At 39.4% G+C, this 12,951-nt stretch overlaps 1 protein-coding gene across 2 annotated transcripts in view; it reads right to left on the reverse strand.

Moving 5' to 3' along the window:
- Positions 1 to 264: 264 nt before the first annotated feature.
- The window catches only part of PPARGC1A (PPARG coactivator 1 alpha), an 88,667-nt gene continuing 75,980 nt past the window's right edge, over positions 265 to 12,951 (reverse strand). Inside the window, exons 11-13 of one of the 2 annotated variants that reach the window (XM_019553217.1) lie at positions 8,230 to 8,351; positions 7,721 to 7,872; positions 265 to 3,974 (exon numbers count right to left, since the gene is read on the reverse strand). In XM_019553217.1, coding sequence (XP_019408762.1) covers positions 3,871 to 3,974; positions 7,721 to 7,872; positions 8,230 to 8,351 — 378 coding nt within the window. In that variant the 3' untranslated portion in view covers positions 265 to 3,870. Of the gene's footprint in view, positions 3,975 to 7,720; positions 7,873 to 8,170; positions 8,352 to 12,951 lie in introns of both variants that reach the window. The other variant, XM_019553218.1, reaches the window with a different exon arrangement.

Raw genomic sequence — 12,951 nt, forward strand, 5'->3', positions numbered from 1 at the left:
ATCTGCTGGTCTTTGAAAGTGACCCTCTTTGAACGTGACCCTGTGTGGAAAGCCTGAGCACCATTTTTCACCTAACATGTTAACGTTCTTTTTTGAAATGACTGTTTTTGTTTTCCTGCTCAAAATCCAGAACAGCAGCTGTGATGCATGTGGTGCTACTGTTTGATGTTAGCTATACCACAGTTATAATAGAAACCCAGTGCATGTCCAGTTAGGAAATGTACAATTTATTCACCTGTCATAAATAAGAGAATCAGAACTGGATTTGAAACATTCGTTTCCCTTTATTTGCTCAGTGAGGCTGATGTGTACTGCACATTTAAAAAAAATATCACAGGAATTTTTATACAATGGATTAAACCACAAAAGTACAGGTAGAATTGGCAGGTGGAAAATAGCCCAGCTTGGGCTAAACTAATAGCTCACTTTCCCTGTTCAGCATAGTCCAACCAATAGCTTTACACATTTACCTACTGTACACATTTTACAGTAGCTCCATCAGATCAGTGGTTCACATTATTGAAAATGCCTGTCACATAAGTACAAATTTAGAATAATCACATTATATTACATGGCTATTCTAGGTCATTTATAGATCAGATCTTATACTACAATGATTGAAGTTCTCATTACAGCCATCAAAAAGGACACATAATCATTACCTACTGTAAGCTTACATCTAAAGGGATGTAAAGGAGGTTTTTTTTTTTTCAACTGACCCAACTGGTATAACCCAGAGGCACAAACTTTCCTCTCTGTGCTGCTATCAGTGGTAACCAATGTTGTTTAGAGTTATTTAGCACAGACTGATATCCCCTCCCCGCCCAGTTTTATGTTCCTTCCATTTGGCTTTGTATCATTTTGCGTTACGTAGAAATTACTCTTTTACATCTCTAGAAAAGACCGTAGTTTCCAAGTACCAGTTCTGTTACCAGCATTGCAGATGTGGTACTTACCACAGTTTAGAAGCTAGAGTACGATCTTCATCTAAAAGGCATATAGAGCTATGCTGCAATTTGCCTCCAATGACAATATGATTTGCGTACTAATTTGAAAATATTCTCTTAAAAAAGGAAACACCAAGCTTACATTTTGATGGGCAACCTACGGTGACTACAAAAGATACAAATAGCTTTATTCAGATTATTCAGCAATCCTAGTTCTACGTTAATTTCATATGTAATTTGTAAATCCATAGAGGAAAGCCATCTTCAAGATGAGAATATTTGTCAGGCCAGTAAAAAAAAAAAAAAAAAAAAACCGAAGCGTGACATAATGTCTGCTTGGAGAGGGAAAAAAAAGCACACCAATTTATTCATGTCAGCAATCCAGGGCAAAATAGAATGTATTTAAATTTTAATCACAGAAATTTAAAGGCAAAATAGGTAATGCATCTGGTCCTTGAACACATAATATGATATACTAAATATTGATTTCTTAAAAATAATTTATTGCTTTTAATATTTTTTTCTTTACAACAGAAGATACTCAAAATCCAGAAAGGAAAGTTGTAAACTTTAGTTTGGCATTCACACAATCAAAGTTAAAATACCTGCATTTTAACCTACAGAGCAACAAGAATTACGCAGATTAAATGATGTTACAGTTGTAACACAGAACCTGTAAAAAAGTTCTTTTTTTATTGCTATCTATCTACTCAGAAATAAGAAGCCAAAAAATCAAGCAAGCATCCAACAGGACAGACAGTGGAATCTCTCAGAACACAATATGCTGGTGATAAAATGAGTGCAGCTATCAAAATCAGCTGCATTGGCTTGGGGGTGAAATCGGTTTTCTAAGACTGGGGGTGAGAAGAGAAATTAAATAGGAAGGTGTACCATATCTTTAAAAGAAGTCATGAATGCCAAACAGTAATAGAATACCAATCTATATAAACTTTCAAGCAGCCTCCAAACTTTACTGATTCAGTCTACAGGCTCCAAGTTCTGATGAAATCCTGATGCTCAGAATGGTAGGTTTTTTCCTGAAGTTTCTATTTAATTTCGCAGAAGCAATGTCATCAACAACAATGTCATGGGCACATCTGAGGCCATGCTAGTGCATAGTAAAAAAAACAAAAAACAAAACAAAAAAAACACTGCTTCTGCAAAAACTGAATTTTCCAAACAAAGCACTTACTCCAACCTGACAACCGTCATGCATCCTAAGTATAAAATTTCCACTGGCCTTTTTATTATTTTAGTCATCTCATAATTTATAATAAATAGGATAATTGTAACCGATAAATATGTCTTTTTAGTAAACAAAGGAATGAAGATTCAGTATTTATACAGGATGTATAACTGTAAAAAATGTAGATAAATACCATCATTAAACTTTGCTAATGAAAAGATTACTGGCTTCAAGAACAGTGTTTAGACACACAGAATTATCATAAAAATCATACTGTACTTAATACCTCAGCATTTTTTATCAAATGAAAATCACAAAAAATAAAACAAAACAGCATTTTAAAAAGATTTAAACTTCTCATTCCAAAATTACTGTTGATACATAAATAAAAACATTTCTTAATGATTACCCAGTTGAGAGACTTTACACAAAATTATGATATCTCCTAGAAAATTTAGATGAGAAAATTTCATTCCCCTAACAAATTCAGTGTATAAAACTGCAAAAGAAAACTAAGCCATGAAAAAAATGTGGAAAAATATTGCAGAAGTGGTTAATGCCTTTTGGGCTAGGATAGTTCTTGACAAATTCTTACAGAAGCTCACCAAACAAGGGATGAATGTGAGTAAAGCATTAATATTTTTGCACTCAAACACACGCGCGCGCACACACACACACACACACACACACGCGCTTTTTTTTACAATCAAATATATATAAGCATAAGTTCAGCTTTCTAAATATGTTAGTGTACAATAATTGTTTCACTTCATATAATTACATTTGAATATTCTTGATTAAGAAAAATTCAGCAGTTTTTTTAAAAGAAGGCTGCATTTACAGTGCATAGCTGTAACAAAAAAGAACATTGTCATACAGTATGTACACAAAATAAAAATACTCCATTTAACATTTGTAAATACTCAACTACTTTAGAGAATGTAGCAAATAAACTACCTGTACACACTCCAGATAGTTATACCCAACTCTCAATAATAATGTAATACCATGTCCGCTCATCAGAGTAAAATCGCTGAACAAGCTGCACACGTGACCCTTAACAAGGCTTGGAAATTTCTGCTGTGGAAGATCATCATTGTGGACATTTACATGGGTGTCAGAATTAAAAGATGAAACTTCAAAACGTTAGAAAAGTTTTAGCCTTTCATTTTCTCCTCCATGAGGAAAAATAAAAGGACAGCAGGCTTCTATGATTTGTGGTTTCTTCTGGATTGTCATATTATCATTGCATGGTGAGAAGAAGCTTCTTTAAAAAAAAAGAAAAGAAAAAGAAGTAAAGAAAAAGAAAGAAAGAAGAAAAAGAATGCAGTGCCTGATTCCCAGACATCAGCAGTTGTAGTTTACAATTTGCTTTTTTGTTTTTGTCTTGTTAAAAGGCAATATATACACATTTTGAAGTCATACATTTAAGTGTATCTCTATGGAACTGCTGCCATTGCAAGTGGTTTGCACTTGTACTCTCTATGAACACCAGAATCCCTTGCCACCAAACACCCCCGGAAAGCAAATGACACCCATGGATACACATGTGCTTACTGGATATCCATTTTGCCTCTTCATTCTTCGAGCAGCTGTGTTCATGTAAACCATATTTTTGTACAGAGAGTGTAAAGTAGGAGAAATTCCTAATTATGACTTTTTAATTGTCCATTATTGAAGGACATGATGTCCGTGAGGTATTCGTCATCCCTCCATTATCCTCAGATGTGATGCATGTTACCTACGCAGGCTTCGTTGTGCCTCCTTAAGTAAACTATCAAAATCCATGGAGTCATACTTGCTTTTAGTGGAAGCAGGATCAAAATCATCTGAGTTTGAATCTGGAACCAAGAGGGACAAAGGGTTAGTGAAGGGGCCCTGCAAACTCCATGGGCACACCACTTACTTCAATATACCTACTAATACCTGCACCTTGGAGAAAGGAAAAAACAGCAATGATAGTGGAAAAGACCTTGAAAATGACCTTATGTAAAGCAGGCAAGCTTCCAAAGAACAATGTGCTGACACATTTCTCTTTGGAGGCCTATAAAAAGATAAGGTATTTTTGCCACCCACCAAGCTACTATACCAATAATTGTGCCACAAGCATGCAACTGTCACAAGACATACTGGCTACTTGCAGATACTAAACCCCCCCCCAGAAAAACCACCTTTCCCCACCCTGATGCTTTACCAAAAGAAGGAGTGTGTTACTTTGACCCAGCTCTGCAGCATCTGTATAGATCGGGAGCCTTCAGCAGGGCTTTTTGGGGCTTTCATCTAAAGCTGAGTCAATCAGCTGTTACATAAAAGCACCAAAAAAGCCCCAGTAAAGCATTCAATCTATACAGACATCAGGCGAGCCAGGTCCAGCTCACGTGCTGCCTCTTCTGGGCATGCACTGGGCTTGGCTTGGGAGCACACAGAGTTTGAAGTAAAATACTGTTTTTGGTTTTTTAACGTCTGCAAGCAGCCATTATTCCCAAATTATTTCCATTATGAAACACATTACAGGTTGGTTCTGCAAAGCCTTTGGACTGTTATTCAGGACAGAGAACTGGGACTCGGGTTTCAATTCTGAAATTTAAGTACTTCCAGGTTGGTAACTGACCGTCACTGTAACTTTGTACAAATGTCTTCACCTCCCTGTATCTTTATTTCCATTTCCAACATTTGTCCAGCTTTTTCTATTATATTGTTAACTTTTCAGGTTCATATTTTTGTGTTCATACAGCAAGGACCCAAATTCTAGCTGGAACTTTTAGATGCTAATAGTAACGATAAATCATAATAATAATGATAATGAATAAAATGCTGTGAAGTGCAAGTTTTGGAGGTAGTCTACACATCGTGTTCTAGATTCTACAGTTGTTTAAACAGATGCATAATTTCACTGTTGGGGCTACTCATGTAGAAAAAGTTATGTATGGAGACATATGCTTGCAGAATAGTATAGCACAAGCATTTCATTGCAAACCCATCACTACTTAAAATAGTGATGATTCCTAGTTCTTGTGTTTGGGGGTAATATCTTTTTCCTACCATTTCTTTTCTTCAGCTACTCATAAGGCTTTAGCTAGACCTATTAAATATTTTGAACATACAATGTTCACTGCAAGTTCCTTTAACTCTGAAAGGATGCTGCCTCACTGATGTGCTAAATTTTGATCACTTCAAAAGCAGATCAAGACATTTTGTTGTTGTTTTACAGATGACACTCAACCCACAGATGATTAATTTCTACCCTTACACTGACTCATGAATTTGTAAGTTCACTCTGCTGCTTCTCTATCACAGATATAGATTCCCTGTGAAATACAGGGAAAGCAATCTGAAGTAGAGAGACATCCAAGCTGCCAAAAGGACAAAGTAAAGATATCCTATTATGAAATATCTTATGAAACCTGCTCAATATGGAAAGATCTTCAAGGGACCACTCCCACTGATGAATAATGTTTAAGAGGGTCCTCTTCAGGCAGCTTATTTTAAACCCTAGATATTTTGAGATACTAGAAATACCTCTGGCTTCATCACTGCTGAAGATAAGTCAAATCAAGTCAAGACTTCAATCTGTCTTTAGTGTTTTTATCAGCCAACATTTGAACAAATGACTTGCCACCTTTTATATTTTCATCCTGAGCTCTATATCTCTCCAGCAGTCAGCTGCCTTTTCTCAGCTTTACGCTATCTATTTAGCAGGTTGAAGTGAATTATAGCATATTCATTGTGAACAATGCATATCACCTTTATCATTTACTCTGAAAAGACATCAATTGGTTAGAAAAAATATATTTGTATTCACTTCCTACTTCACACAAAGCCAAGGGCACTGCATACACGATTTCATTAGTGCCATGTTACAAGGTCATGCAGAGATTTTAATGATAGTGGTCATTACTTCATAAGAACACAATAACCAATTAATGTTGGTTCTGTAGAAATATGTCCCTTGCTATATTACTTGGAAAATAATCTCTCCTATATCTTTAGTCTCTTAGACAGGTGTCAGGTAGAATATAATAGTTAGTGAATAATTCCCATATTAAAAGCTAATTGAAATAAGTTGTGAGTTTATAATATGTTAAAGTGGCACTTTTCAGGAGAGTCTATATGGCCTTTGTATTTGCATAAGTGCTCCTCCCACACCCCTGTATCCCTATTGTAAAAGTTCTAACATCTGAGTGCATACTTCAGGGTTAGATGACCCTGAAGTCACTCTCCTGCCCTTGATCTGGGTCATGATCTGAACATGATATTTAGTCGGAGTCTCACATCCCTCCCTGGTCAAGTATAAGGAAGGAGTGTGACAATTCATAGTTTCATAGTTAGTAGGGTCGGAAGGGACCCGAGCAGATCATGGAGTCTGACCCCCTGCCGTGGCAGGAAAGAGTACTGGGGTCAAACGACTCCAGCAAGGTGTTTGTCTAGCCTCCTCTTAAAGACCTCCAGGGTAGGAGCCAGCACCACTTCTCTTGGAAGTTGGTTCCAGATCCTAGCCACCCTGACCGTGAAGTAGCATCTCCTGATATCTAGCCTAAATCTACCCTCTGCCAGCTTGTGACCGTTATTCCTGGTCACTCCTGGCGGTGCTCGGGGGAACAGGGACTCCCCCAATGTCTGCTGGTCCGCCCTGACTAGTTTGTAACAGACCACTAGATCCCCCCGCTCAGGCTTCTCTTGTGGAGGCTGAACAGGTTCAGGTCCCTGAGCCTGTCCTCATAGGGCCTGCCCTGCTGCCCCCGATCATGCGAGTGGCCTCCTCTGGACCCTCTCCATGCTGTCCACATCCCTCTTGAAGTGTGGCACCCAGAACTGGATGCAGTACTCCAACTGCAGCCTGACCAGTGCCGCATAGAGGGGGAAGATCACCTCCTTGGCCCTGCCTGAGATGCATCTAGCCATCAGCATGTTTCAGTTGTCCCAATCACTGGCTCAGATTATACCAAGGACCATGGTAAATTCTGCATCAGCTGGAGTTTTTAAAAATTATTTTGGATGCCTCTGAGAAAAAGATACTCTTGTTCATTCATGTGTTATTTGGTTCAATGCAGGAATCACTGGATAAAAATCTATGGCCTGGGTTATAGCTAGGGTCAGCATAGGTGATCACTATGATCCCTTCTGGACTGAAAATCTGTGAAACCATGAATCATCAAGTATAGAACCTACTGAAGGCAAAGTCTGAACATCAGAACCAAACATATGGCAGGAGAAGAATGCTGATGAAATGTATATTGGTAGGGGGTGTATTCTGTTATCTATTTATGGATCATAAAGTTACTAAACTACATTGAATAGTAAAGCCTGCAGAATTTTTCTACAGAACTATCATTTCAACACAGTAATATAGTCATGAAAAGAGGCTCCCAATTTGCCTACTGGAAATGACTGAAAACCTCAAACTTAGGTTAGGACTTACATTTGACACCGTTGTAGTAAATACGTAAAAACACTGTCAATTTTATAAAATCATTGACATACTACAGCCAACAAGCAAAAATCCAGTTCTGGATACCGCTGGATTATGTGTTCTATTTTGATCTCCACATTTTGTACTCGCATTTCATGTACAGTAGAAAAAACATACCTAGGTCTGCATAGTTAGACTTGCAAAATTGCTTGCGTCCACAAAAGTACAGCTCAAAGTCAGGTTCATTTGACCTGCGTAAAGTGTATCCATTTTCAAGAGCAGCAAAAGCATCACAAGTATAGCGGTAGGTGATGAAACCATAGCTGTCTCTGTAATTGAAAAATACAGTTGTGAACAAAAGCTAAAAAAGCATTAATGCACATGAATGTAACCCTTTCCTGAAAGCAAGAACTTAACTGGAGTTCCAGTAGTGCAAAAGCCAAAACTACTGCATCCATTTATCAGCATGATTGTCCTGTCAGGCAGCTAAATACTTATTTCTGGGACAGGAAATCTCAACTAGCAAGATTAATAAATAAGGATGAAAGAAAATAAATAAGGTTTTGAACTCAGCATGTCATCTGTCACAGCACTTACACTGGTAACTCCCATACACAGTAATCTTACCTCCATAATTTTTTACATATGGCAGCTTCCAAACAAGAAATAATCTTGAAAGTTCGTACCCATCATCCCGTAGATTTACTGTGCACTCCTCAATTTCACCAAAAACTTCAAAGCGGTCCCTCAGTTCTGTTCGAGTTGTGTCAGGTCTGATTTTACCCACATAAATCACACGACTTTCTTCCTATTGAGAAGGGGAAGGAGGGAAGAGACAGTTTTACTATGTGCGTAGTGCAGGTGATCTCTGTTTACCTGTATGGTTGTGCTGAGGATGGGCAGTCAGAGTAATATGGTATGAGGAGAAAAGGACTTCTTAGATCCCTCCCCCTATTAATAATATAATACAGTTGTCTAAAGAAGAACATGAGGCATTTTAACAGTATCAGAGTTCATAGCAATATATCCTGTATCCCTCCTCCTCTTAATGTAGTAACATAGATCTCTGAAGAACAAATGAGGCATTTGAACAGAACATTTGATAAGCAATAAGGGCCAGGAGACATTGGAAGGCTCTATGAAAGGATCAACAAATATTGTGCTTTATGGACTTCGGTCAAGTCACTTCATCTCTCTCTGCATCTGCTTCCTCTCCAGTTCTTTTGCCACATTTGCATGGCAGGAGGCGTGATTGTGGGATTGTGTATTAGAACCCACTGCGCCTTATTGCCAGCACAGGGGAAGCCTGACCACAGGGTCCCTGTACACCAGCAAGAAGCAAGCTCCCATGGCAAAGTCTCTGGGGCTCAGAGACCAAGGCTGCCATGACCTCCCAGCTCCAGAGGCTTCATGCACACGAGGCTGGGAAATCACAGCTGCACCCCATGGCTGTTGGGACCCAGAGGCTGGGACCCAACCTCTGCAGCTATAGGACTAGGTCCTAGCAGCCATGGGGTGCTACTGGGACCCAGGGTCAGCAGGTGCTGGGGATGAGCATCCCCTCAGTTGCAGGACTCCCTGTTGCTGTGGCTGGGCATGGGTACATTTGTGGCTGGGCATGGTGCACCTGTGCAGCTGGAAGCCCAAGCAGCTAACAGGGCTCCCGGCCACAGAGGAAACCTTGTTACATATGCAAATTAAAGCTGGACACCAACCAGCTATAAAGTTAACATACATTTTGAGGTCTAACTCTGTAACTTGTTGGACCTTTTTATGGTGTGATAGGTGCTTTGCACATGTAGCTGGTTTCAGTTAATTACACAATTAACTAGCTAATTGTGCAATTCCTGTAACTTGTAAGAGTGGTCTTACTTTGTGTGTACACAATACCCACCACTATGGGGACCCCAATTTCACTTTGGGACTAGCATATACAAAATAATAAATACTGAATTATAAATCCACACATAGCAGACAACTCAGGAATGATCAGAATTCCATTATAATCCACAGTAATTCATAACCTCAAGATTAAGGAAGACCTGTTTTCAGCTTGACAAACAAATTTTAATTAAATTAATGGTTTCTTGGACAAAGGAAAATAAAACATTTCTTGAAGTTACAGTTACATTTTTTATTTGCTCTTTTGCCACTTGGAGCAAAGGTACTTTTTGAATTGTCAAGGCAAAGCCATCTCAAAGCCTCCTGAGATAAAATCCTTGGCAGAGTGACAGAGAGGCTAGGAACCCCTGTGAGGGTCACCTTATGGATTTTCTGATTAATACTCCACTCAGATGGATTTGCCAAGCTGCAGAAGAGGCAACAGGTGGAAAGGGATCGCCACATCCTAAGTTTCCCAAGACCAATAGGGCAAAGTAGCACTAGTCATACAACTCTTCAGTGCAACTTAATCTTCCCCAGTCCTAGGCAGCCCAATTTGTTAAAATACTAGGATTTTCCCTTTTACCACAGATGTAGTATCCTGTCTAGAGCCAGATCTTTATCTGGAATAAAGTACTGTCTCTCTACTCCTCAACAGAGTGCTGTCAATTTTTACTGGTAGAGAATATGGTTTTACTAGTGGATAATATGGACAACAATGCAGTACAAAGAACTTAATGCTACTAAGAGACGCATTTTGGGTAACCAAGGTGTTATAAGGATGTGCTATGAGGGGAGCAGCTATTTCTTGGTCACACTCTCACCCATTTCTTTTCATTATGTCTCAGCCCAGATCCATTTTCCTGCTAACAGGGGAAGAGCTTTCAGAGTGGCTTTAATGAACTACAGAGGATGGGAGGATCTGATACAAGTCTTCCAACATCCCTGTCCAAATTCTTCTTGCTTTCCTTAGTTTGGCATGAGAAATCACTTGTCCCATAAACTTTAAAAACAGGAAAGTCTGCACAGTAATTACTTTTTTAGGCCACCTTATCAAATCAAGGATTTAACCACATTAAAATACTTGATAAGAAACAGTTCTATTGATACTAGCTATTGAACTAAATGACTACCAGATGGAGCAGAACATAACATAGCAGACTGTCTAATACACCTTGGATGAGCTAATGTATCTCGAATGAAAGAAGATAGGGCATTTTTACATGTGGTTTGCGACAAGGCACTAGGTGCTTTAATTAGTGAGCTGTGGTAATTAAAAGCACCCACGTGTCACATGCATCAGCATCTCCGCACTGGAAACATGGCAACAGGGTGCTTTGAACTAAAGCTCATCAAATGCTTTTTATTTCAAAGTGCCCCACCACCATGTTTTTAGTGCAGGATCGCATGGGGACACTGATATGTGTGATGCGGAAGGCTGCTGGAGCACATCAGTTTCTGTGCCCTGGATTTCCAGCATGTTGGAGCAGGCTCCCCGCACGTCTATAGGAGCCCATAATATTTCACACACTGACATTAAAAATGTAATATAACAATGTGATGGAAATAATTATTGCACACATTTCTGAAAGACTGTATGGGTATGTATGTGTTTTTGTTTTGTTTTGTTTTTCTGTCTTTTTAATAACTTCTAAGACAACTATAAAAATAAAAAAACTTAAACAATTAACACAACCCTAATTGAGTATCACTAAGGGAATAAGCTAAAACTTCATAATCAAGAAAATTCAAATTTAAAGCTGAAATGTACATCTGAATTGCATATGTTGTCCAATATGTAGTCACAAAGGAAAGTTCTTAAAACCATTTTCTTAAATGGTTCCATGGTGGTCTAGGTACTAGAAAACACAGGGTTTATGAAATATTGATATCGACATGGCTAACTTTTGCTTATTTGTGGCTAACATTTGCAATAGGAATGTATTTGTAGTCTTCTCATAAAGACACAAACCTTTTATCCGCATAAATAATATGAGCTACATAAGCATAACAAGCTTACAACATACCCCTAAATGTTAAAGTCTTTTGTTTTATACTAAGTTACACATACAAATACCTATCTGTGTATTAAATATGCCCTTTAATGCACTTGCTAGAGGAGATGATGTGTGAAAAGAGACATTGGAAAATTACAGAAAAATCCTTTTGTCTCCAGAAATCTCCACAGAACCCTGGAAAGGCTGCCAAGATTTTCACCCCAAGTCAGCAGATCATTTACCTTGCATCACAAGCTTTGAATATGGTTCACTGATTTGCTAGGTAAATGAAAAAATGTAAGGATGCCCTGCCAAACCCCTCAGGCCAAACACACCTGTCTTCTTTATTTTCTGGTCCATCTCGAGCACACATTCCTTTTTTCCTATCCTGTAATTTTCTTCTGCAGAAAAGCTACTATACTTACAAACTTGGGTTCCAAATCTATTAGTATTATTTAGAGTTTCAACTTTTAAAAGGCTATTAAGTATTACCAAGATTTATCTGTAGTCAAAATAAGATCAAGGTTTACCATCTCTGTGGACCAGAGAACAGCCATTCCGTCAAAAACTCCCATCTCTGCTACAATTTTTCACGCCTTTCAAACTTCCTCCTCCACAACTTTGTCCTGAACTCTCTCCTTTTTTCACAGCTTCAGCTCTGCAAAGGACTAAGGCTAAGATCCTTGTACGTATTTTGGTGCCTAACCTCCACACTGATTTCATCTTCTCTAAAGCCTGGCTTCTCTGCCCATTGCCTGTTCACTTTTCCCCGTTGGCTGGTAGTTAAGTGATCCCTGGACTGTGTGGCAACCAAAGACAGCCCAGGGCAAAGCCATGCTCAGCAATGTCTCTTTCTGCTATTTTTCCCTTCTACCTCGCCTTTGCACATTAGCAGCATGGATATGCTAGAGAACTTTGATAAAGAATCAAGCAGTGTTGCTCTCTGCCTCCTTGAAGAAAATGCACATGCACTGCTTAATAGGGCTGCGTGAAGCTTTAGGTGCTGATTTGGTTTGGAGGAGATTTGGCCTGATTCAGTGGCTGAATCACCGAATTGAATCAGGGGACCAATTAAAAGGTCTTCATTGATTTGAAGCTCTCCTAATCTATTCAGAAAAGATTTGGAGAGCTTCGGTGATTTGGGCAGTCCCTGCTGGCTGCAGCAGGGAATTGGACCTGGACTTCATGCTGGTAAGCAGGGGATGGAGGAGGGAAGGCTGGAGGAGTGGGGAGGGAACCATGGGTGGACCCCTGCCAGGCCCAAGCCCCTGCCTGCTCCTGCAAACCCCTAAGCACCCCCAACCACTCACCCAACACCCACCATGGCTGCCCCACCTGCCCCAGCTCCTGGTTGTTTTTTGTTTTTTTTAAAGAGCCAGGAACTGGGGCAGGCAGGGCAGCTATGGGGGGCTTAGAGGGTGGGCACGGGTTCGGGGGGCTCATGGCAGAGCCCCCCATGCAGTGTAGGGCAGTGGGGGGCAGCGGGGATCACCCTGTTAGAAATATTATTAAAAATGCATTATCAATAGC

The sequence above is a fragment of the Crocodylus porosus genome, unplaced genomic scaffold (genome assembly GCF_001723895.1).
Source record: "Crocodylus porosus isolate Cpor-Errol unplaced genomic scaffold, CroPor_comp1, whole genome shotgun sequence".
Lineage (NCBI taxonomy): Eukaryota > Metazoa > Chordata > Crocodylia > Crocodylidae > Crocodylus > Crocodylus porosus.